We start from the raw sequence: 25,649 nt of genomic DNA, 5'->3' as shown, positions 1-25,649 counted from the left end.
ATTTCAAGGAGCCATTTTCAGTGCCTTGCTTTCTCTTTCAGTTTCTGTGCATAATTTTCAATATGGTCACAGAGAGAGAGGGAAGGAGGAAAGGAGGAAGGGAGCTTTCGAAGCTACAGTAATGAAATGATTAAAAGATGGAGGGCTTCCCTGGTGGCGCAGTGGTTGAGAGTCCACCTGCCGATGCAGGGGACGCAGGTTCGTGTCCCGGTCCGGGAAGATCCCACATGCCGCGGAGCGGCTGGGCCCGTGAGCCATGGCCGCTGAGCCTGCGCGTCCGGACCCTGTGCTCCGCAAGGGGAGAGGCCACAACAGTGAGAGGCCCGCGTACCGCAAAAAAAGAGAGAAATAGGAATCTTCACCTCAGTTCAGTCTTTTCCTCACGAGCAGTTATAGAGAGCCTTCTTGGTGCATACCCTGAGGTAGAAACCAAGATGAGAGCGAGTTCTTCTGCTTGAGAGCTCCGCGTCTCGTGAGGGGGGCGTGAAAATATAAATGAGGCTTGTCTGCATCTTGAGCAGAGATCCACCCACAGAGTAGGACCAACGGCGCACGGAGAGGGCAGCAGCAGCTCCCGCCCGTGGCTCCCACCTGGGGTATCACAGGGATGGAGGCGATACATCTTTCTGGACCCCTACTTGACGGAGGCAGCTAGGAGGAATGTTTCATAGGTTAAGCATACACCATTTTTCAGAAGTAAGGATCATGTCTGGTTTTGGCAAGCTCAAAATCTCCTGGTCCCACTCTGGGCCAGATTCTCATCTGATGTGACTGGTTGGGGGAATCAAGCTGTAGCACCGTTTTACATCAAATGGGACTCTAGCCAGTCGTTCCGCAGAGTTACCCTGGGCTTAAATCTACAACGTCATCTCCATGGCAACCAGAGGCTAGCCAGTGAATGTGGTTGCCTTCTAAATCCTCGGCTAGCTTCTCTTCCGTCTTCTGTCTTTTCCGTGATTAGAATGTGCTCTCACTTACTCTCGCTCTCACATACCTACTATCATTTTGCATTCACATTTCTTCGTTGCAACTTCCTTCCAATCAGTTTTTTAAATCCTCCATTCAATTAAAAAAATGAAGATGCACTACTCATTGCTTGACAGTGGTAATTGACCTGTTTAGACAAGACCAGGCTGATTTTCAGTGGGCATGGAAGCCTTGGCAAACCAAAGTGGAATTCGCCTTCAAGTCTAGCCAGCCTAATTAATACATTGTTTGAGAATGCTGGCCAGCCAGACCAAATATTGTATTTCCGTGCATTCGGAGAATCAGTGCTATGGAATCCCAGAAGTCATATCAGCATCACTTACTTGCATGTATTCCTCTGTGTGTGTGTGCGTGTGCGTGTGTGTGTGTGTGCGTGCATGCGCGCATGTGTGTGAATCGTAATGCTTCTATATATTATACAGTAATTGTGGTTTAACAGAAAGAAGAAAAGAGTTTTGGAATCACACAGCTCTTGGTTGAATATCGAACTTCCCACTTACTTGCTGTATAACCATTCATTTAACCTCTCTGAGCCTCTATTTCCTCACCTGTAAAATGGGTCTGACAGTACCTACCTCATAGGGTTGTAAGTAGGAAATAATATCAATCATTGAAAAGTGCTTGGCACACACTACTCAGGACCATCTTATTCCCCTGTCCCCTTCCCTCTCCACTCCAAAGCATGTGTGTGTTTCTTTTCTTTTCTTTTCTTTTTTTTAATTAAATTTGGATTAGTCTGCATGCTCTCAGCCTAGCAACACTCTCTGTGTCTCTCCACCAGGGGGCACCCTCCTACCGGGGACCGAGCCCACAGTGGACACGGTGCCCGTGCAGCCCATCCCAGCCTACTGGTATTACGTTATGGCCGCCGGGGGCGCCGTGCTGGTGCTGGTCTCCGTCGCGCTGGCCCTGGTGCTCCACTACCACCGGTTCCGCTATGCGGCCAAGAAGACCGATCACTCCATCACCTACAAAACCTCCCACTACACCAACGGGGCCCCTCTGGCGGTGGAGCCCACCCTAACCATTAAACTAGAGCAAGACCGCAGCTCGCACTGCTGAGGGCCGAAGCAAGGACGGCACCCAAAACAAACAAGAAAGACTGCAAACACGTTGCCTCGATTTTGCACTTTTTTCTCCTCGCCTAGTCTCTGTGTGAACGCTCAGACATCTCTCTCTCGGGGCCCAAACCCTGTGCGCTCGTATCCATCCCGACCATTCTCCTTGGGTTCTTTTGTTTGTTTGTTTTCCTTTTGTTGATTCCAATGCTGCATCTTGGAATACGAGAAGAGATCCACCCCTAAGCACTTCACCACTCAAGGCTCAGCTGGTTTCCTTCCAGAGACTGGTTCCCTGTTTCTTCCCCTTGCCTTATCCCATCCCTCCTCTCAGTGGGCAGTCAGTCTGCCAGGAGACTTGAGGGGAGACCCGGATCTGTGTGTTTGTACATGGTATACATTTGCGCGTGTGACTAGCTCTGTGTGTGCATGGGTGTGAGAGAGAGACTGGCTCATTGCAGGTGGGGAGTGTGTGGGTGTGTTCAGAGAGGGCCCCCATTAACTCTTGTGTTACTTCTCCGGGGGTACATGTTCCAGAAAATAATATACTGAACTAGTTTTGTTTACTTGGAGAAGAGATTGAAGCTTTTTGTTGCCTTATCTAGCTCTGGCTGGGTTTCTGTTGGCTACCATTATCATCTCCAGGTACCTAAAAAACTAGAGGCCATGTGAAAAGAAGTGTGGCCCTTCTCATTCCTATCCCCATGCCCAACCCACCTGACCCAAGAGGAAGGTTCCCCCACTGCACTCAGACATGACCCCTTGTCCTGTCTCGGGCGTCTTTGAAGTCACATGACAACAGCCATTGGGTGCGTGTGGAACCATCTCTACTTCCAGCACTGAAGCAAATCTGTCTCATGTTGCCTTATAAAAGAGAAGCTCATAATGAATGTTTAGCTTTTATTGGTTAAGTCCAATCTTGGAATAAGTCATAGAGAATAACAAATCTGAGGCTGATGTAGGAAAAGCAGTAGCCTGTTGAGAGCACGAGGAGATGGGGGAGAAGGAAGGATGAAATGTTGTCTTTAAAAAACGTCCTCACCCCTGGGCATTCATTGTGCCCTGCTTAGGATGGGATAGAGTAAGAAGGTTAAAAAACGTATTCTTTGGTGTCTTATTGATCATTGTAATAGCGTTTGTAAAATGTGGGGGGAAAGGGGTCATTTGCTTTCCTTTCATGGTGTAAATGGGTGCCTGAATGTATAGCCACTAAAATATATGGCTGTTCACCTGACTTATTTGAATATTATGAGAGAATAAAAAGTTATCAGTTTTCTAAAATGTACCAGTGTACTACCCCTTAAAGCGTTCATGGCATCTGGCAAATACACCCTTAGAGGCTGGCCTGGCATTTCCAGATGTTGCTGCATCATCAGGAGAAGGTATAATGAAGATAAATCCTTTGCTGCCCATTCGTCCTCTCTAAACAGCGCAGGGAGAGGGATATTAGAGATAAATTGCCTAGTGATATTTACGAAGGATAGATTCGATAATGAAGTCAATTTCATTGATAGAAAATGCGTATTTTAACGAGATTCTCAGTGTACTGGGCTCAGCCTTGGGGGTGTTTATTTCTCACCTTCCTGCTAGGAATCCACTGAGGAAGTGTAAGATTCTCTCCAAAGATGGTTGCCTGGGCTGAAAGCCTCCAGGTACCTTCTGAGAACAAAATACTAATGATTATTATTTTTTTTTTTTGGGCTGCTTGGGAGAGAGAGACTCTTAGCATTCTTTCGGAATATCCACATAGATCCCTCCAACACACACACACTCACTTTTGCATCTGCTTTGTTTCATCCTCCTGAAAGAATGGTGCTCTCCCACTCTTATTCTATTTCAAAGAGCTGGTCTGTCTCAACCACAGCAGCCCTGCCAGGAAAAAAGATGAAAGGCTAGAGCATGAGCTACCTTGAGATTTCAAGAAGTGTCTTACCCCAGCTGAAGATGGAGAAAGAAAGACGGAGTGAGGGAGGAGGGGTGGCAGGATACCATGGATACCTTGTGATGACTTCCATGCCAATCACTAAGGGCTTTTTGTCTCAGGTATCTGTATCCAGTGATGCATTTGGGGTCAGGCATCCCTTGAAATGATTGACATCCCTATAGGCACCCCATGGAGGCGTGGTGTCAGGATATTCCGAAATTACACCTGGAAAGTCTAGCCAGTGTAGGAACTGTCTGAGTTACCATACACCCTTGAGGATTTCCCTTCTTTAAAAGAAGATGACAACAACTTTGTGAAATTTGCTGTATCTTTATCTGATGCCCCATGTGGCATCATCTTTATGTACATGCTGTCGTTGAGAATACGAGACTGCTCAAATCTCTGTGACTCCCATGATGCACTTCAGCTGGGGATGTTACACTTCTCTCTCTGTCTCTCCCTCTCTCTGCTCTTGCAGCCCAAGTGACTTTCATAGTATTATCCAGGTACTATGCTAAAAGGGAAGCTCTTCTATTAAATGTCATGCCTTGCAGCTTTAAAAAGCAAAATCTGTATTTCATGGAGGGAGGGAAGGGTCCCTCTCTTCCAAGAAAAATAGACCGGACAGGTGAATGCATGCATGCATGTTTAGAGCTGCTTCTCAGAAGACAAAGAGGTGATGGCAACTATTTAAAAATTACTGAATGAATGAATTGAAGGTCTAGCTCAGGCTGGTACAGTATTTGCCTTAGTAGAGCTTTCATGTTAACAGCTCCAGGAGGGGAAACCCTTACCTCTGGGTTAAAAATCCCTTCCTTGGTATTACGCTAGCAATTGCTATCCCCTAATTGCCAGTGAAGGCAGAAGAAAGAATAAAAAGGATCTTAGCATTGCCATTGACAAAACAGAATGCTGAAAATAAATTGTCTTTTCCTTTGTCCCACATTTTTGGGATTAAAGCCAGGATAGGATAGGAAATCCAGTAATATTTCTGAGGTTGATACCCCATCTTTAAGAAGACCCTGTCTTTAAAAATGAAACTAGCAGGCAAGTAAACACCTGAATAATCGAAAATTACCAAAGAACAACAACAAAACAAGAAAACTTAAAGATTTTTACTTCCTATTCTTATCCCCTCGCCCTATAACTGTGACATCTCTTGCATTGCTCAGTTGCCTGTGTGTCAAAATAACTTGTGGACGTTGGAAACTATTTGAATGTGTATTGTGTGGAATGTAATAAAGTGATGATATTTTTATACAAACATCTGGGTTTTTTTTTTCACCTTGGCTTGAGAGAACAAAGTTGAAATGTAGGCTGTGAAAGCACTGATGTTTCCACAGTTTATACATCGCCTTCTGAGCCACAGGGCATTTCTATGGGAGGTAGGTTCTCCTTGAGGCTGAATGCCAGCTTCTCCTTCTTTTATTTTTTATTACTGCTTGTTAGGAGTTTTATCCAATTTGTGCAGCTGAGCCAATTTTTATGATTGGTGTGGGATTTTGCAAAAGTTGCTAAGTGCTAAATTACTCAATGTGATTCCACAAAATTTCTCTTGATGGTAAATCCCCGGAGATTGGACTCTACTTTCAAAGGGCCCCCGGGGGGGCAGGTGGGATGAGAGAAGCTGAATCATGTACTCATCTCTGCAGAGACAGATAGCTTCCTTTGGAGAAGAAGTAGTGACGTCTCACGCCTTGCCTACCAGATGATTACTTCCACGGGGACGTCGATGTCCAATTTATGAGCACTTTCCCAGACAAAATGGGAACTTGTAGCATGTTCAGGCTCGAAGATATTCCAGACTTTGGAGCAAGTAAGGAAGATAATAATATGATTACTGTGAACCTGGAAATATCATGGAGGAACATTTTATAAAAGGAACAATTCTATGACAACTTTGAGGAGGGGGACTTGGGGAAACTTACTCAAAAGCCAGAGCTTACTGACGAGTATTTTTCTTTTCGGTCTCTTTCTTGAGTAGTTAGTGATATAGTTATATAAAATAGTTCTCTCTGAGGGGTATTAGGGGCAAAAAATCTAGGAAAGACAGCCTCCCAGCTATTCAGTGTTTCTAGATGGTGGTCAAAAGAGGTGGTGGAAGAATTTTCCATCACTCCCTATTCGTGGGGTGTATTAGAAGCATTCCATCAACCCAGGAGCCTTCCTCGGAGTCTGAGAACATCCCTAAAGGTCCCAAGAAAAAGGGCTTGTCCAGGAGATCCTATTTCTGTCAGAATCCTGCTTTTCTTCCTTTCTAAACCTAGATCCAGGAAGGAGTACTTCTTACAGCTATAAACCTGCCCAAGTGGTGGTAAAGGAAACAGGCTTCTGGGTTTTCAGATCTTACAGGAAGTGTTGTAAGTACAGATGGCTCAGTCTAGATGTCACTGTCTGTCCTCTGCAGGAGAAAAGAGCAGAATGTCCATGTTTAGAGCATTGTTTGTTCCTCTAATGACAAGCGTCATTACCCATTTTGTCTGCATAACATTTGGCCATTCTTAAAGCCATTTGTTCCCATTAGCAAAAGATGAAATGAAAGCATCTCAGAAGCATTTATTTCCAGCAAAGAGCCAGGCTCAGTCAACATTTTCATGAGCTGTCCTGGGACCAAACTTGCCCGAGTGAATGAGATTAGCCATCGCTTATGCTTCGTTAGCAATACTGCCTTGGGAGCCACCTTTGAGAATTTCATCATGCTTTTCCCACCTTGGTTCTGGTCCCAAGGCTTATTCTACGTGCACTCTCTCTTCCCCAAAATAGCAGACTGTTACGATTCTGATCTTAGGTGTCAAACACAGCACTGTTATCAGTATGGTATTTCAGACCTAACCCAAGCATAAATGTTACAGAAACTGTATTTCCATGGGTCATAAACACCAGATGTCAAGGCCCAGGATCGTCTGTCTTGGCTCCTGCCTGGCCTTATGATAGTTTAAATGTGCGTTCTTGCGGGTGAAGCAAGACTCTGCCCTCCTAAGCCCAGATACCCGCAGCCTGGCCAATCGGCTGTGGCCCTGTGTTTGTTTTCATCACCTCTCTTCACTGACTCTGCAGTTGTTTTGCACGAACATTGTTGGCCTTTCTGTAATCTCTGATGAAAAAAGCTTCATTTTTAAATTTTAATTTGTCCGTGTTATGGGCTCCACATCTGAGCCGAACTGCAGATCTGTAGGTGCGGCTTGTTTTCTCTCTTTGATTGTGTGCATCGCTGGGGCTCTTGCAGCTGTAATTTGCCTTTCATCCACTTCAATGACGGCCCAAAGAAAACACAAAAGAAATCCAACCAGAGGAAAAGGAGGGGAGAGGGAAACACCAGCCAATGGTCTTATAATCAGCAGGGGAAAGATCGGCTTATATAAATAAATTAACAGCTAGGAACAGTGTAGGATTTAATGAAGCCTGACACAGATCAGGTGCACTGGAGTATGTCTCGAGGTTCGATATAATCAGAAACCTGCGCCTTTAGAAAGCGTCAGGCCACAGGCCTCAGCCAGACGACATTTGCACTGTGTGGAGGAGTTCCTTTTGGCCCCAAACTTAAGCATGGAAGAGGTGCAAGATTTGGGGACTTGCCAAACAGAAAACCCCCTTTTAGCATGGTTTCTGCATGGCACAGGGCAGAATCTTGGTGTTTCAGGGCAGACAGCAGAAACCATTCTTGCCCCAACCCAGTGGACAGGACCCCCAGAATCCTTCTGTTCTCTTTCCAGTAAAGTAATTGTTCTTGGGCTTTGCTGTCACTGACTTCCAAGCTCCCAATAAAACTGAAGTCCCACGGCATCGGACCAAGAAATAGGAAAGGCCATTTGAAGAGTCAGCAGCAGACGTGCTGGAGGCAAGACTGGCCCTGGGTGGGGAAAACACCTATTCTTGGAGGCTCATGACTGGAGTCATTATGATACTGAAAAAGGCCGTTGGGGAAAAGTTTAAGATGGTCTCTGGTTAGGTTTCTTTTCATTTCTTTTTAACTTACAAGTTATACGTGACTATATCCTCAAAAAGTGCAAATAATTTTTCTAAAAAGAAGCTCATTTCACTGCTAACCAGTCCCAACCCCCTCCCCAGAGGGAACCATGAGAAATTGTTCGAGGTATGTATTTCCAGGCCTTCTTTTATACCTTTACAAATGTATATGTTCATGTTTAATTACGCAGTTTGCTTTCGTTGGGGTTAGTTTGGTTTTGTGTAAATAGTATCAACATTTGCTCACGTGCTGGATAACCTGCTTCTTTCCATTTGATAAAGCCTTGAGGATACTTTGTTGCACACCGACAGGTTTACCCCATCCTTTTCAGATATTGTCTAGCATTTCGTATCATGTCGCTGTACCGCAGTTTATTAACTGCTCCCCTACTGGTGGTCATTCAGGTTGTGTCTAGGTTTTCTTTCTATGATAAACAATACTGCAGTGAACATCCTTGAGGTTGCCTCTTTGTGCAAGTTTCTCTGGGATAGAATATCTGGGTAAAATGGTGTGCCTGTTTACATTTTAATAGATGCTTCAGGTGGCTGAGTTTTACCTTTAAAATGAACCTGCCCCCATTTGAGAGGGTAACAAACCAGCGGACACCCTGCATTATATCCCCTGTCATGTGCAGAAGCCACATAATCTCTGTGACTATCTCTCTCTGTTTCTCTAAAGTGGGCGGAGTGCTTGCAAGGGAAGACTGAGGACAATTTTAGTTGAAGGGAATTTTAATCACAGGGAATTTTTTTAATGCTGATTTGCGGAGAATGTGAGCCTGGCTATAAGATGCAGCTCGCTGGAACTGTGGCCACCGTAGCCCGGGAGTTAATTCTATCCCTGGTTCAGCAGGCAGAGCCCTGTTCTCCATGATTAATGAGTTCCACTTGGTTTCTTCAAAGAGTGACTGTGCTGTGCCTTGCTGTTATTTATTTATGTTTTCTACTAAAAAATTCGTGTCAAAAACATCCTTTAAGGTCAGTGCACGTTATTGTGCTGCAGACAAAAATATTCCAACAGCCGCAAGTAGGCCCACGTGCCAACAGAAAGTCCCTAATCCTGTGGCCTTGTGCCCAAGGGCCCCATAACGGCCCTGAGAAGAGCAGGCCTTCCTGGCTGAAAGGAGGCACCCAGCTTCTTTCTGAGGAGGGTCAGGGCTAATGCGACCTGAGGAAGGGTAGTAGGAAGTGCGGTGGCTTTCCAGCGGGAGGTTTCGATGTGCAGGCAAAGCTGCTAGCCCCAAGTGGCTCCAGAGAGGAAGGACAAGTAGAAGAGAAGCCAAGGGAGCCATTAGTTCAAAACACCGTTTCTTCTAAGAGTTGCTACCCTTGTTTCTACTGTGCGTTTAGACCAAGGGGTCAAAGTAGTGTGACTTTGACGCTGAGCGTAGTGGATAGTGTGACGGCCATATATGAGCTTTGCCAGCTTTCTCCAACCTGCCAGAAATCCAGGACTGCTGCCTCTAGGGCTTGAGACTTGGGTATAACTCTTGGTGGCTCAGGGGAAAAAGTAGCACAAGAGTGAGGTGTGGGTGAGAGACACGGGCGTGCACACACACACAAGCTTGTTTTTTCTTCTATGTGTAATTGTGCAAAATTGAACCCTTTTAGTATCATTGACTGACACACCCAAAGGCAAAGGCTCTGATCCAGAACGGGAATGGTAGGGACCACGTCTTGGCTTTCAGCAGCAGCAGTTTCTTTCTCAGGCGTCAGGACTCATTAACCGGATGCTGGACTGGATTTCGGAACTCGCTAGAGAGCAGCCAACTCCAGTAATGAAGGGAATGCGGAGAACGCTTTGAGCCTGAGGTGGCCTTGACCGAAGTCCTATTCTCAGTCGGCCTGCTGGTTACTGAGGCTCCTTTCAGCACAGTCTGTTACGAATCTTTTCCTCTCTTTGCATCTCCCTGCTGCCACCAAGGGGCTGGGAGAAGGGATACAAGGACCCCGAGGGCCGTGTGGTCTTCCGTATCGCTTCTCTGGGCCACTTCCGACAGCTGGTACCGAGGTGGGAAGATAGTCACTAGGACGGAGACTGGGGCTGACGTGGGTCGTCAAAGGAGCCCCCAAGGTGCCTCATCACCTCGGCCAACTGCACACCAGGATCGCGAGCTCGGGAATGGCGTCCACGGGAAGCCCTGAGCTCTCACCGCCGTCATCATTTCCGGGCTCTGAACTCTTCACAGGGCCACCGTCCCCTCCTCTTTCCCCAAGAAGGACCTGTTTCCACCTACCTGTCTACCTCTGGGTCGGGTGTGGTTCATCTTCAACCTCGACCCTCCCCTTTCTGCAGCTGCCCCCTCTCTCGGTGGCTCCTTTTCTTCTCTCTGGCATTCCTGCACTTTCTCCACCTCCCTGCACCACGGCCTCCTGCCAGAAGAGCCCGTCAGATTCCCAACACAGAGGCTTCATTGCTTGCTTCCTCCAAGTAGCTGCATTTTTACAGGAGACCAAACCTAAGGTCGGAGGAATTACTCTCTTGTGTTATAACCGCAGTTCTCAGCCACCAGCAAACTTTTGGGGGAAATCATCTCTTGAATGGGCAGAGAGAGGTACCTCTTTGGAAGCCCTAAAATCTTATCACAAGGTCATGGATCCTTGTGTTCAGAAGAGCCCAACTTTTAAGTAAAGCAAACTCTCTTGGTGAGATACATGTGTGTAGAGAGTTTTTTCCCAAAGACCTACAACAGAGAGGGACAATCTTTAAGAAGACATTGCTTTTCACATTGGAAGTGCATGCAGTTTTGTTTCTTCTCCATCCTTTCACTTGTCCCAGGTAATACCAAACCTCTCCACCTGTGCAGTGTTTCCATTTATGCACTTCTTGAACCTTGGGACTGGAGGAGAGGAGAAATGTGAACGCCTATTGGCAAACTCCCTGAAATGTGAAGATAGGAGACTTTTTTCCTAACATCTCAGGAAAAACATCAAGAACGCAGTGGAAGGGGGACACTTTCCTCCGAACTTTTCTTTTTCCCACCTTCATACCCTCAGAGAAGGTAGCCAACAAAAGAAGGCCCTCTTTCTTGTGGACATACCCACTTACAGTAATGGAGACTATCTCTGATTTCTCAAAGACCTAGAGCAAAGCAAAGATTCCAGAATTTTCCTCCCTCAGCCTTACTGGTTTTTTCCAGCCTGCACAATCATGAAGCCTATGTTTATAACTACACACTTCTGTGGCGTCTCCTTTTTCTTATTTTCACGCCATCGTTGGGGCTCAGTGGAGCCATTCTGGCCTCAGCTGCTCATCTGCCTCTGCACTTGGAAGTATTATTAGGTCATTTCACGGCCTTCTCATTTGCAGTCAGTATTTCCAATTCGTTTTAGTGTTTCCTCGTGATTATTCAACTAAAAATAATAGAAAATCACGTTCAAAGTCTTCTGGTATCACAAACCGAGCCCCCTTTTCTTTTCCAGCTTGAAACCGTTTGAAAACTTAAAAAAATATATACTTTTTTCCATGACTTTGCATAGATTTGGCTATAGCCCAAGAGATTAAAAACCCACGATAAAGGATCTTCTGGTGGTGTTTCTAAACTCAAGCCAAACCCAGCACGGGATGAATGGCTCTCATGTAGCCTGACTCTAATGGAGGAACTTTGGCAAACGTTCGATCTACATCTGAACTTTTGGCTCCTTCTAGCAACAGGGGATGAACAAACTGAATTAGGGAAATTAAGTGTGGTAGGGAGTAGGAACCTTCAGCCAATACTAAATATTACACTGAATTAAACACGTTGAAGGGCCAAGAAATATCTGCTAGTCCTTCATGAGTTCTCACTTATTGAGATCACAGTGTTGTGTCTCCTGCTGGGATCAGAACAAAGTGACTGAGAGAATTTTCTGAAGGCTGCTCCCCTCTGAGAGGTCCAGTGTGATTTAGTTGGCTCGGGGGGTTCGGGAACTTGGAATCAAACTCAACAAGGGCTCTAAGTGGCCAAGAGCTAATCCCAAATAAATCACAGCCCCGAACAAGGTGTCGAAAAGGTGGCTGACTCTCAGTTCTACTGCCGAGCTCTTCAATGACTTACTGCATTTTTCTACCCTCCTTCCTCAATTTCTTCGTCCTTGAAGAAGACGCGATGACCCCTGGTATCCTTGAAAGCGAATGGTTTCAGTGATTTCCTCTGTAGGCATCTCTTCAATCCTTGCTTTAAAGGCTGGTTGCAGTTTGGTGGGTTGAGTGGACGTGTGGGTTAACTGGCTTCTCACCAGGTCTTGTCAGCCCTGCCTCAGCTAAGGTGGAGGCTTCAAACTTGGGGAACCATTTACTAGCTCTGTCAGTTCCTCAGTTGCCCCTTAGCAGGACTGGTTCCTAAGCTAAACGAGCAAGTATGGAAAACATGGAACCTCATGGCTTCCCTTCACCTGTCTTTTGCATGGTCTTCTCCTTCCACGGGCACCTTAAGGTGGATGCCTTCAGGTGTGACCACCTCCAGGAGAGGACAGACCCGGGGTGAAGACGGGTGGCGAGCCCTTTTCTGTTGAAGTTGCCTTGTCTACAGCCAGCCGCCCTTTTCAGGGAAGCCTCAGCAGAAAGGCCATCAGAGCTTTCTCATTTTCTTCCTGTAAAGATGAGTTCTCAAGCAGGAAGGAACATCAGTGCTTACTTTACAGAGGAGCAAGCTGAGACCCAGGGAGGGTCAGAGACTCGTCCCGGCTCTCACACCTGGGCGAAGTGGCAGAGCTCAGGGGAGAAGGAGGAAGCCTGCTCCCAGTCTAGCGCGCCTCCATATTCCGTGCTGCTCCCCTTCGGGTACTGGCCTTAGAGTGTGTCCGCTACACATTCTGGATGGCCAGCCTGTCATCAGCTTCCACCGGGCCTCTTAAGCCACTGCTCGGAGTTGGTCTGGAAGGGACTCTTCAGAGAAAGCCAGCATGCGTTGGTGTCCTGATGGGTGTGCCAGTGATCCAGGGACGGATGGTCTTAAATCATTTATCTAAAAGTAGCCAGTGGTTTGGGGTACACTCCTCACTCTCTTAACTATCTTGTGAGGCTCTTTTTTTTTTTTTTTTGATGTAGAAAGTAAACAGAACAATGTCAATGAAAATGTACTCACAGCAGCCACGGCATAGGAGATGTGGTGAAAGGGAAGGTCGAAATTTTTCTGTAACTGCAGAAAAGCAAACTAACCCCAAAGGACCCTAATTTAAGAGAAAAAAAAAGAAGAAAATAAGGGAGAGAGAAAAGATAAAGTGTGTGTGTGTGTGTGTGTGTGTGTGTGTAAAGAGAGAGAGAGGGTGGGAAGGAAACTCTAAATGAGAGAGGGCATTCTTGTTTTAGACCTCAACCACACTCAGGGGGAATTTTCCGTTTACAGGTTGGAGTGTCTGGGGCATTTGTCTTGCATGGCATGTGTGATCTTACAGTGCCAGGCAGTGCTCCAGACCCTCTGGGAGAATCACATCTTTGTAGAGGAGGCAGAGCTCACGGCTGTGTGTGGCTGTTCCCCATTTGTGCTGTAGGGTTGCAATGTACTGACAAGGGTGCTGGAGAATGTTTGACTTGTGAGCGGGCAGGGCAATCTCTGAGTGCCTCAGTGGATCTGATAAAAATGAATACAAGCCCCAAACCAAGAGATCAGTGTGCGAGTAAACAGGCTCGGGTGCCGGGCTTGAGGCCATCGCCATCCCTCGCAGCAGCCTCCATTCCCTCCTCCTCCCTCCCACATTTTTTCCCTGCCTTGGCACAGCCTCATCTGCCCAATCCCTGCCCCAGATTCGTCAGCACTTAGAGTCCCCTCCACAGCATCCCGCTTGTTTTTTTTTTTTTTTTTTTTTTGCGGTACGCGGGCCTCTCACTGTTGTGGCCTCTCCCGTTGCGGAGCACAGGCTCCAGACACGCAGGCTCAGCGGCCATGGCTCACAGGCCCAGCCGCTCCGCGGCATGTGGGATCTTCCCGGACCGGGGCACGAACCCGTGTCCCCTGCATCGGCAGGCGGACTCTCAACCACTGCGCCACCAGGGAAGCCCCACCCCCACTTTCTTTTATGCTATTTTGGCACGGGTGAGTCCTTGCTTCCCAATCACACTGAAGGGCCTCGATCGTAGACACCGGGTCCCGTACATCTTCCTTTCCCAAACTCCTCCGTGTGGTTCCCGGGCACGTAGTCAACCCTCTTAATAAGTGAGGGTTGGTTGATCGGTTGGTTAGTCAGTAAGTGAAAACTGCCGTTTGGAGAACAATGTAAATCAGCCTTCCCTGTCTGGGGACCATGGGAAAATGTGAAGTCCCAAATTTCAGATCACGGCATCCTCACGTTCATGAGAAGTCTCCGTGAGTTCCCATCCAAGTGGTGAGCCAGCAACGCAGGCAAACAGCCAGGGGCTGTGTATCCAGCCCACTAGGATGGAGACAGGGCGCACCCTTGGGGTGGGTTAGGGATGATAATGGGGGTTTGCCTGAGTGCACACCTGCGGGAGTCGGAGGGGAGAGGGTGTCCTCTGGCCCTAATACAATACTGAGTGTCGGAATTCAGATTTTGGAGTCAGACTGATCTGAGTTTAAATCCGAACAGGTGCCCAGAAGGAAACAGGGTCATGTGAGGACAAAGGTTGAAAGTGGAAGTCTGTGTGGGTGGGAAGATCCATGTTCCTGATCTGTGTTCTCTTAAAGGTGGGGCTCCTTCCATTCTCCCTCATCCGTCTCCCATTCACAAACACACCCACCTACTAAAACAGAGTCCTGGAAGGTCCTCTCCAAGTTTTTCCTTATTAAAAAAAAAAAATTTAATTCCACGTCCCTGGTCTCCACAGTCTTTTGCCATCTACCTCACTTCCCCAGCCAGGTCTCCATCCTGTGGCTGTCATGTCCCCTTCCCAGGGAGGTGCTGCCTCCTTCACTCTTTGCCTTGAGCTCCTGGGTCACCCCTTCTCCGTCCAACCCGCCCTTGCCTTTTTTTCACTAGAACTACAGGGACCCGGTGGACATCCACCCTCCCTGCCAGCATCCTGAGGAAACAGGCTGAGCCTTACCTCCTGGGCTCAACAGAAAAGGAAAGTGACCCGTGCAGGGCAAAGAGGCTTCTGAGAAAGAAAGCTCTTAATCAAACACAGATATCAAGAATATTAGCAAGGGGACTAGAGAAAATTGCTATCAAAGTAAATTGCTTTTTGTACAAATGTTCCCTTTACTGGGGTTTTCCCCAGTGTGTCATTCTTTCTTTAAGGCTTCGTGAACAGATGCTCTTTTGAAAATGTTGATTAACTTATCCTTTTTTTGATCCCTTCCCACTCACCCAAACTCCTGGGAGCAGTGATTATGCAAAAAGCCAAGTCGAGCCTCTAAAGTGTTCTTCACCTGAAGTAGGCTTTGATCCTCCAGGGGCAGAAATCTCAGCCACATCTGGGCCATCAATTTCATAGAACCTTAAAAATGGACCTATTCTTGGGAGGTCATCTCATCCAGTCCTCTGCTCACAGAGCCAAGAGGCTGTGGTCTCCTGGGACAAAATGTTCTCATAGTCATTACCATCCTCTTACCCGTTTTCCACTGAGATCAATGCCACATCTACTCCTTTCCAGCCCATGATCAATAGTGTCTTAAGAGTTCTTCCCTGAGGGTGTGAGATGGAGCAAGGTGGCGTTCTAGCCTCCAAGAATTTGTCACATCCTTGGCAAAGACTGAATCCCTAAAAGCAAGAACAGGATTAGGCCCAAAAGTCACTGGCAGGAGCCCCGCAGTTTTCGTCCTGGGCTAATCCACATATTCTTATCCAATGTTCTGCATCTTTTAACCGTGAAGCTGTTGACATATGAGCATCCCATAAAAATGATTAATTGTTGGAAATGTGATGGTTTTCTTCTGTGTGTTTTTTTTTTTGTCATAAGGTTAAAAAAAAAAAACAACTCCAGGTTGATTTCCACAAGCCAGATTTGATCCCTATGACAGACACCACCTGCCTCTTGATTCATTTTTACATCTTCATTCCAAGGACACAGCCTGCGTTGTAGAGTCCTGGAGAATAACACAGGGGCTGGGCATTGAGGTGGGGAAGCTGTCATGGCCTGCAGGTACCAGTTGTTGTGCTATAAACATGCCAGGAACAGGCTGGATTTTTGGAGGATTGGTGCCACGTGGCAACCATCTTTTCAAGTAGGGTCTTAGCAAGTGGTTTTCCGCATCCCTTACTGGCGACCAAAAGGATGAGAATGTGCTTTAGCACTTTGGCCAGGAATGAAGAAGACTTCGAACATGATGAAAACCACTGTCTGCAGGGCAAGACTGGATGTCAGGTATGGCAGTGATGGATTGGTCCTCAGTTCAGGTCATAGTCAAGTAGATCTTCCCCGAGGTGTTGTGCAGACGAGGGAGAAGTTCAGGCTGGTCTGAAGTTCTTGTATTCCTCTTGTTTGATACTCTAGCTGTTTGGAATTTGAGGTTTGTGTTAAGCCTTGATTTTTTTAATATAAATTTATAGTGCTGACATTGAGGTAGTTCACCTGACTTGGGGTTGAAACTCCTGAAGGGCCACATACATTCACTGGAGCCATTTTGACCTGACAGCAGACACAGGTATAATTAACTTGTGAGACAGGAAGAAATGATAAGACCCTTTTCTTCACCACATATTTGATTTTCTTTTTTAGTGTTTTACCATTTTAGGCAGGTAGTTTCCATTGGCTCTGATTTCTGTAAGGTGGACAACATGGTGAGTAGAGACCTGAATTATCCTCCCCATTCCCCAAAAGATTATCATAAAAAAAGAAAAAGATAGACAGTGATAATACTGGAGAAAATTCAGAGTAAATTAACTTAGCTCTGTTCAAGCCTGGGCGAGTCAGATTGGATGCCCATGTTTGATCTATTCTACACCGTGAAGAAAGCCAATGGGAAAAATAGACTGGGGAGAAAAGAGAAGGGATATTAGCACAGACGTGGAGGTGGACAGGCGTTACAAGATTCTTTCCAGTTCTAGTTCTACATTAAAGCATGTAATGATGAAATGTGATTTCCTTAAGTTACTTTACATTTATTTGAAATCCAGAGGAGAAAGACTCATACTTTGTGCCCGCTTAGATGCACGCATATGAGGAGGGGCAGTTTGCTTCTCAGATGAACGTCGCAGTCATGGCAACTGATGACGGACATGAGAGGCCACTGAAGGTCCCTTAGATAAAACTCAGACCTACGTCGGTTGTAAACAACAGTCACTATAAAGACACACGGGAGCATTTACTTGGCGCTAGAGGCCTTTCTTACTGTTTCTGTTCTTCTGGTTATCGTTGGAAGTAAAGACAAATCATTTGAAGGGGAAAGAATCCAGTAATGTACATGATAACTGACCTGGAAGCAGAAAGTGACTCTAGCTGCCTGCAGTGCTGGGGAGTCATCTCAGCAAGGTAACATCTCTGCCTTTTAGCCACGGCGATAGAACTTGTTATAACTTGATTTGTTTTGTTTTCTCTTCTCTTATAGTGGACATCCCGGAAATACATGGGAGGGAGGGCTATGAGGATGAAATTGATGGTGAGTACTGCTGTAATTTAGAAGATAATCATGACAGTCAAGTTTGGCTATAAAAACAAAAATAATGTCCGGGGTATTGGAGGGCCAGAATTTAGAACTATCAGCCAGGAATATAAGTGAAAATGAATCCAGAGAGGAGTGAAGAAACTATCAATTGCTCTCTCAAGGTCAAATTTAGCGATTTAGAAAGTTTATTGAGTTCCCTCTGCCCAATCGGAAACAGGTCTCCTACTTTGGGCAACTTTCGACACTGATGAGCTTCAAATCTGAATAAGCCCTTTAGAAGTGAAAGCCGGGCTTCTCTACACATGTCTCTGCTTGAACCCACTGACCTCTTTCCAAAAAGGGCCGAGTGAATGAGCGTCACTGTGAATATTCTCTCAGGCCTGCTGTGGTTTCCAATTCCATGGCTTTCAGGAACCCTTCTCACACTCTCCATGACTCCGAGTTGGGGCTTGTTGCAGGATTTAGGTTTCTTGTCCACACTGCCCGTCTCATGTTATCATATTTATTCCAAGCTCGATTTTCCTACTTCAAATACACGTACTTCATAAGGCTGAAGCAAGAGTCCTGACTGGAAGGGCACTGAGCAAACACGCAGATGTGATACCTTCCCTCGACTCAGAGCAACGCAGGTCTCTCTGGGAGTCTCTGAGTGCCAGAGTTGATCCCCAAGAGAGATCACCAAGGTTCCCCTCAAAGAACAGCTTTAGACCAAGATTGATGCCTTTAAGAAGGGCAGTTTATAGAGCAGCTGTTTTAAACCTGACCTTAATCAAACACTTCAAGTGTAGCTATAGAAACAGAGTGACTAACCCAAACAGCACCTTGTTAACTGATTGCAGACTCTCCCTGCAAAGCCCAGTCCAACGTTCCTATTATGGGCAAAACTGCACAACTGGCCTTCACAGAGAGGCTGCAATAGATCAAGCAGCAGAAGCCCTAAGATGGGGTGGAAAGAGTGAAGGATGTGGATGGAGAAAGCCTGATTTATACTCCTAGTTTAACTGCTCGTTAACTCTGGGAACTCGTGGTACCTACTCACTTCATCTCTTAAAACCTCTGTTTCCTCATCTATTTTTTAAAATTATAATATCACCCTGCCTTCTTCATGGGATTATTAGGAAATCCCACAAAATTCTCCATGAATATGGTCATGCCTTGGCCACACTATAGAAATATAAGTATATTAGTTTGCTGGGGTGGCCATAACAAAGTACCACAAACTGGGTGACTTCAACAACAGAAATCTATGTCTCCAAATTTCCCTTTTTTACCAGTCATACTGGATTAGGGCCCACGCTAAGGATCTCATTTTAACTTGATTCCTTCCATAAAACCCCTGTCTCCAAATAAGGTCACATTCTGAAGTAAGGGGTTAGAATTCCACATCTGATTCTGGGGTGGGGGTAGGTACATAGCAGTAAGGTTAAGATTTAGGTCGAGAGGTCTGGTGGCTCAAAAAAATCTGCTGCTTGGATGGCCAGGAATGCTAGCTTGGGAAACTCACTGTGTGAAAATAGCCCCAGCCTGTTCTTTGATTTAAACTGAAGCAGTTGGAAGTCGGGACGAGGAGGCAGAGAAAGAAGGGTGCCCAGAACACAGGGCCGCCCCAGGCGCTCCAAGGCTCCCTGAAGCTTCTGTGAAAATCTGAGCTTACCTAATGTGAATCAGATTCTTTAAGTATCTAATCCTTAGACCATACTTACTATGTGCTGGTCACCGAGCACTTTGCAAATATTAATTCATTTAAACCTCCTAACAAGCCAGTGAGGTTATTAGTAACGCTATTTCACAGACGAGAGAACTGAGGCAAAGAGAAGTTAAATAACTTGCCCAAGGTTACAGAGCTAGGATGAGGCAGGCCTGGGCTTTGAAGCCAAGCCATGTCGCTCCAAGAGTCTACAGCTTAGTCCTGGGCTCTGAAGAACCTCTGAGCCAGGCTGGGGGAGCCTCAGTTATTTCACCCTGAAAGAAGCAGTGCATGCAGTCTCTCGTGTCCTTTATGTCCTAGATGAGTACGAGGTGGACTGGAGCAACTCTTCTTCCCCTACCTCCGGGTCTGGGGCTCCTCTGGCTGACAAAGAAAAGAGCTGGCTCTACACCCTGGATCCCATCCTCATTACCATCATCGCCATGAGTTCGCTGGGCGTCCTCCTGGGGGCCACGTGTGCAGGGCTGCTGCTCTACTGCACGTGTTCCTATTCCGGCCTGAGCTCCCGCAGCTGCACCACGCTGGAGAACTACAACTTTGAGCTCTACGATGGCCTCAAGCACAAGGTCAAGATGAACCACCAGAAATGCTGCTCAGAGGCCTGACGGATTTGCACCCAAATCGCATCTGACGTCTCATTCCAGCAAGAGGGGCTAGTGAAGATGACAATTTTTTTTCCTTTGGAAACTGAATGCCATAATCTTGATCCAACCGATCCAGAATACTGAAGGTGTGGACAGAACAGACAGGCAAGTCGAGGGAGGAGGGGAGATGCAGCCTTTCAGGGGGTTGTGACCCACCTAGGACCACGTGGCTGAATCATTGCTGGGATAAAGACAGGAGCTCATCTCTTTGGGGGTCACAGTTCTATTTTGTTTGTGAGTTTGTTATTATTATATTTCTTTGGTCTATGAGCAACTCAAGAGGCAGAAGAGAATGACTTTTCCGGTATAGAGCAGAGCAGGGATCAGTAGTCTCTGCTTTCTCTTTCTAATCAACACTTGGAAAGCAAAGGGTCTTTTCAGACTTTCCATCTCTAGAAAAACAAATTCCAAAACAAAGCCGTTCAGTTTAGCCCATCCTCTGATCGTCTTATGACTTCCGGGATTTGCTGTGGTATAGCTTCTGCCAGCCAACTTGACAAGCTGCCGTTTCCAGTCCTAGCATTTCAGTAGGATGTTGTTGCCTTTAACTTTTTTTATCCAGGGGAAAATTGCCATTTGAGGGTCAGCATGAACAGCTCTTTCTTACATGAGATTTAAAACAAACCAGAAAGGAAACTTCACACGTCAAAATCCATAGACGCGCCTCTGTGTTAGAAGCGGACAAGCCTTAACGTGCTTTGTGAATAGGAGCCATTCATTCAATCTAGACCCAGAATTTGTGGCTGTGAGGCTACTTTGTGGGGCCTCTGGGGGTGGTTTTGCTTTTCCTTTTCCTTCCTCCTTGTTCTTCTAAACATACACACATGCACACATACACACATGCACCATACGCACACACACACAAGCACGCACACATATACACACATGCACTCGTGTGTCAGGTCTCTAAGCCCCAGGAAACAGCATTATCTGATATTCTCTGAGATGGGGCTGGGGAAATATAGGCTACTAGTATGTTTCTCCATCAGTGAGATGTAACTGGCGACCACTGGCCGGAAAGGAGAACAGTGGAAAGAGCAAAACAAGTCCATCCTCTGGGATTATGCAAAGGCTGAGAGGACCGTAAGAGACGTTGTGATAAATCCGTCTCTCCGACAGGCTGGTAAACACTGACTTCTCCTTGGGATGACAGCCACCACCTCAACCTTTCAGAAGCATCAGAACTAGGATGTCCGTGAGCTGGTTGTGACCAGAAGTCTGCAAGCACTACGGACCAAAATGCTAATTCTGCTTCAACCCCAGAGAGACCTATGTTCTTACACACACACACACACACACACACACACACACACACACACACACACATTTATGTATTTTTTTATTAAGTGCCTTGAAAGAAAATGAAGAAAACGTATTTTCCTTCTACGTAGAAATCAGTGAATACCATACAAGCTAAGGCATTCCTCTGTTCCTCCTCCCTGACCCAGCGGCTCCATGCCCAGTTTCCCCCGCATAGCTGATCCTCCTGATGGAGTAAGCCCTGCCACCCGAGTGCTAGTCATAGCCCTAGATGACTCTCAACTGCTCTAGAAGGGGAGGCATCCGGAATTGCATGAAACCGTGTGAAGGATAAGATTATCCATGTCAGGATCCAAATCTTGACTTTGTAGTAACGCCTAAGGATTGCCTGCGTGCTGGAAATACATTTGAAACCCAGACAGTGTGCCCAGCCTATTGCTTATCAGTGGTTAAACTGTCGGACCATTTTTGCTGCTATGGTCACCCACAATTTCATTTGTCTCATACCCGGGTGAAAGGGGAAGGTTCACCTGGCTGGTTCCTTTACATGATAACTTATGGAAATGCTAGTTCAGGTGGTAATGTCACAGTGTTCTGTATGCAGAGAGGGAGAGTTCATGCCGACAGCTATTTATTCATATGTGTGTGTGTCTTTGCCAGCCCTTGAGTTCTCTGTATCTACTGTGTATGTGAATGGTCACGTGGGACTCAGTGATGTTGTTGTGACATTGACCTAGGGCCCGAGAGTCACCGCTGATCTCGGCACTCATTGGCACAGTGGTAGTTAGAGGTGAAAAGTAAAGCTGTCAAGCCCAAGGACTTAGCTTCAGGGCCCCCCTGAGCTGGGCGTGCGGCAGAAGCAAGTTCTTAATTAGCCCACCTTCCTCTTCGGCTTTCCGTGTAACTCAGTGTTCAGGAAGCTAGCAAGCCCAGGGGGTTCCGGAGTTAGCCTGCAGAAGAAGAGAGTTCAAAAGCTAACACGGGGTGGGGTGAGGGGTACTTCCCTTGTGGTCCAGTGGTTAAGACTCGGCACTTCCACAGCAGGGGGCGCGGATTCAACCCCTGGTCGGGGAACTCAGATCCCACATGTGGCGTGGAGCAGTCACACACACACACACACGCACGCACACACACACACACACATACACACACACAAAGCCGACGCCGGAGGTCCTGGCCCTCTCATGTCCCTTGGGCCATTGTACAACTCCCCAAAGACCAGCCCCGCCTCTGGCCTGCAGTTCACCTGTAAGTTATGTACAACTCGACCTGCACTCGTCTAAAGTCCTGTCTCCATACTCACCATTGGCTGGTTTGAGGCCCCGCGTGGGCTCTAAATGCTGAACAAAAGCAGGGCATCCAGGGCTACGTGTAGATACCTCACCAGCACTGGAGGCTGGTCTGCTGGAAGACAGAAGGACAGTGGGGCCTGATTATAACCTGACCAGGGGACACCCCGGTGCATTTGTTGTCTCTATCTGCAAGTAGGCTAGCTGACCCCTCTCCTTGAGTCCTTCCCTTTGGGAAACCTACTCACAGTACTGATCTCCTTTTTTGCCTTGTACTGAATGACACATTACCTCCACGCTCTTCCGGACTAGGCAGTCAGCAGGGCCACAGGGCTGCTTCCTCTCTTAGGTGGAAGTGGGGAGTTGACAGGGATGAGAGTCCGAGGAATGAGCATGAATGGCAAGAAAACAAGGGAAAAAGTTAAACTGTCACACAGAAGGTTAACTTTTCCAAGGTCTGCAGTTAAAGGTATTTGACCGTTCGCTGGCTGAGCCAGACCAAGGGAACTTGAGAGCTTCTACTGTGATTCGTCAATGTAAGAAATAAACAACCATGTCAAACTGTGTTTATATGATTTGTATAAAGCCTTTTTAAGATTACTATTTAAATAAACATTATACCAGAGATATTTTTCTGCTTGTTTCTTTATTGGAGACAAAGAGACTTGGGTTCTGGGTGACCAAATCATCCCAGTTTGCCTGAGACGTTCCTGGGTTTTAGCACTGAAAGTCCCGTGTCCCGGGAAACCCCTCAGTCCCAGCCATATCAGGATGGTTGGTCATTCTCTTGGGACAATGTTTCTCAGCACTTTTATGTGAAGTTAGTAGGTAGATTGGCTAGCTGGCTTTTTTTTTTTTTTTTTTTTTTGCGGTACGCGGGCCTCTCACCGCCGTGACCTCTCCCGTTGCGGAGCACAGGCTCCGGACGCGCAGGCTCAGCGGCCATGGCTCACGGGCCCAGCCGCTCCGCGGCATGTGGGATCTTCCCGGACCGGGGCACGAACCTGTGTCCCCTGCATCGGCAGGCGGACTCTCAACCACTGCGCCACCAGCGAAGCCCTAGTGGCTTTTTATAAGGTGAAAATATGATGTAGATGGGTAACGGACTACCTGGCCAGGTGGGCTACTTTAGCTCAAAGCCTTGCCTGGTAGGTTTCCGAGACTGTGATCCCTACAAACATTCCTCCTCCTTAGACATCGCCAGTCCCTTGCAATTTTTGACTCTCCTGCTGCCTTCCTGCTCAAACGTTTGCTTGTCAATATCTCTGGTAATTTCAAGGTCTATAACATTGCTTCTCAAAGTGTGGTCCCTGGACTTGCAGCATCAACCTCACTTGGGAACTTGTCAGAGGTGTACATTCTCGGACTCCACATCTACTGAATCAAAGACTCTGGGAGGAGGACCTAGACATTTACATTTTAACAAGCCCTCCAAGGGGGTTCTTATGCACCTTCAAGTTTAAGAACCTCTGGTCTAGGAGAAAGGAGAAGTAGCCTGGCTTCACAAAATGATTAGGGACCTTCTCACCTATGGGTTGTTGAATGCAAAACAAACTAGACTTTGGCCAGAGAAAACTAAAGGAGGTCAAGTACACTCTTAGGTCGTACAAGTTTCCAGAGGATGAGGAAGGAAAAGCCTTACTATGAACTTCCCACTACCCCACACACGGGAGACTCAAAGCTGTGAACCAGAGCCGAATTCGCCCCCATCCGGAAGTTCTGTTCACATTTGGTTCAATCGTGTATTCAAAAAATGTTTTTGAGCACTTCCCGATTTTGTAAGCTCTTGGAGCTTATACTCCAGTGAAGTGGACGGAAAGCAGACAGCCAAGCACAAAAGGTAAGGATTGCTTATGGTAAATTCAATGAAGGCAATAAACACGTAGCTCTGACAAAGAATTACTAGATATTAAAGGTATAATATTTGTGTCACTTGAGTTCATATTTGCAAAACATGGCTATTTATTACTGATGTTACAGGATTTGGGTTAATAAATTAAATACAACTTACCCGTTTTATAGTCGACAACACTTATCATAATGAAACCTAATGAATCTGATATAATATCAATACAATATATCTCTTGGATATATATATATTTTTTTTTTTAAAAAGAATTACCAGGGTCACTCCCTGTAAACGATTGATCAAGGAAGACCTCCCTGAGTAGGTGATGTTTAAGCTAAAACCTGCAAAGATAAGGAAGTCAGCTAAGCAAAGTAGCTGGGACAACTTTTCCCAATTGAAGGGACAGCATATAGAGATCCCGCTTTGGGAAAGAGTCTGCGGTGTCCCTATGACCACAAAGGAGAGCAATGAAAGAGGAAGCATGATCAACAGCGGGGGGTGGGGGAAGGGTGTCGAGATCGGAGAGGCAGGTAAGATTCTCTAAGGCAGTGAGGACGTGCTACCTTGCATCACTCGTTGGCCTTCCTTAATTTACAGAAAAGGCAGCCCTCAAGTGCACCCCGTCCCCATTCCTCACTGGCCAGTAAGGTCACCCCATTCATATGGGGCTTCCCTCTCAGCCCCTCTTGTGATCTTTATGCTATCACGTGTCTCCTGAGTTGCCTGCTTCTATCGTTTTACTGACCCTCACGACAATTACAGAGGTGAAAATGAAAGCAAATTCCTACTTTCCTTTAGTTGAGTTTGTGGATATTTTTAAAGCCCTCATAATCTAAGATCTCCTGGTCTCTAGCCATCTAAGGTTTACATACGATCTTTTTTCCCCCCCCCTTATCTGCATCCTTCTGGAAATGTTTATAGAATCCTCAGGAAAGGCAGTGAAATGAAGCTGGAACAGGCCCATCCTTGAGGGAAACAGGACCCATCTGGATGCCGACGCGCTTTTGCCCCTGCAGCGTTAGTGGTGGTGACGGAGGTGGGGAGCGGGGCGTGAAGAAGACATGAAAAGATGAGTCCATTCCAGTCCTCACAGGCTTCAGCATCCAGTCGCAGGCTGAGCTAAACAAAACTCCTAAGGAAATGTTTCTGCAGTTTATCCAGAGAATGATGCCTGTGTCCCCTCTCTTCCCAGCCAGAAAACCCCATAGGGCAATTTTGTGTGCGGGGAGCGCTGTTTCGGTCACAGCCGGCTTCCAAGTGCAGCCAGAGAAAGAGACCCTTGGCCGCAGGTGAGCGGTTCCGCATCCCTCCTCCTGCACACTGGTGCCAGGTGAGCAGGGCCCCTCTCTCCACAGAGGTACCGCCCGAGTCAGCCTCGCCCACGTGCACACAGAGGTGCCCGGAAAAGTCCTGCACCAGCAGAGAGGTAAAGCCCAGGCCCCTTGCCAAACCAGCAGGCCCAGGCAGCTGTGGTCAGGCGTG

General features: G+C 46.8%; 1 protein-coding gene across 4 annotated transcripts in view; it reads left to right on the top strand.

Annotated features, from left to right (window-relative positions):
- NRP2 (neuropilin 2) overlaps window positions 1-22,947 on the top strand; it is a 115,664-nt gene extending 92,717 nt beyond the window's left edge. For 2 of the 4 annotated variants that reach the window (XM_019939069.3, XM_019939068.3), the window contains exons 16-17: window positions 17,361-17,411; window positions 19,426-22,947. In XM_019939069.3, coding sequence (XP_019794628.1) covers window positions 17,361-17,411; window positions 19,426-19,730 — 356 coding nt within the window. In that variant the 3' untranslated portion in view covers window positions 19,731-22,947. Of the gene's footprint in view, window positions 1-1,768; window positions 5,234-17,360; window positions 17,412-19,425 lie in introns of those variants that run through there. The other 2 variants (XM_019939071.3, XM_019939070.3) reach the window with 1 other exon arrangement.
- Window positions 22,948-25,649: the final 2,702 nt, after the last annotated feature.

This window comes from Tursiops truncatus, chromosome 7, assembly GCF_011762595.2.
Source record: "Tursiops truncatus isolate mTurTru1 chromosome 7, mTurTru1.mat.Y, whole genome shotgun sequence".
Classification (NCBI taxonomy): domain Eukaryota; kingdom Metazoa; phylum Chordata; class Mammalia; order Artiodactyla; family Delphinidae; genus Tursiops; species Tursiops truncatus.
The sequence above is the reverse complement of the archived record's forward strand: the minus strand, read 5'-3'. Positions and strand labels throughout refer to the sequence as shown.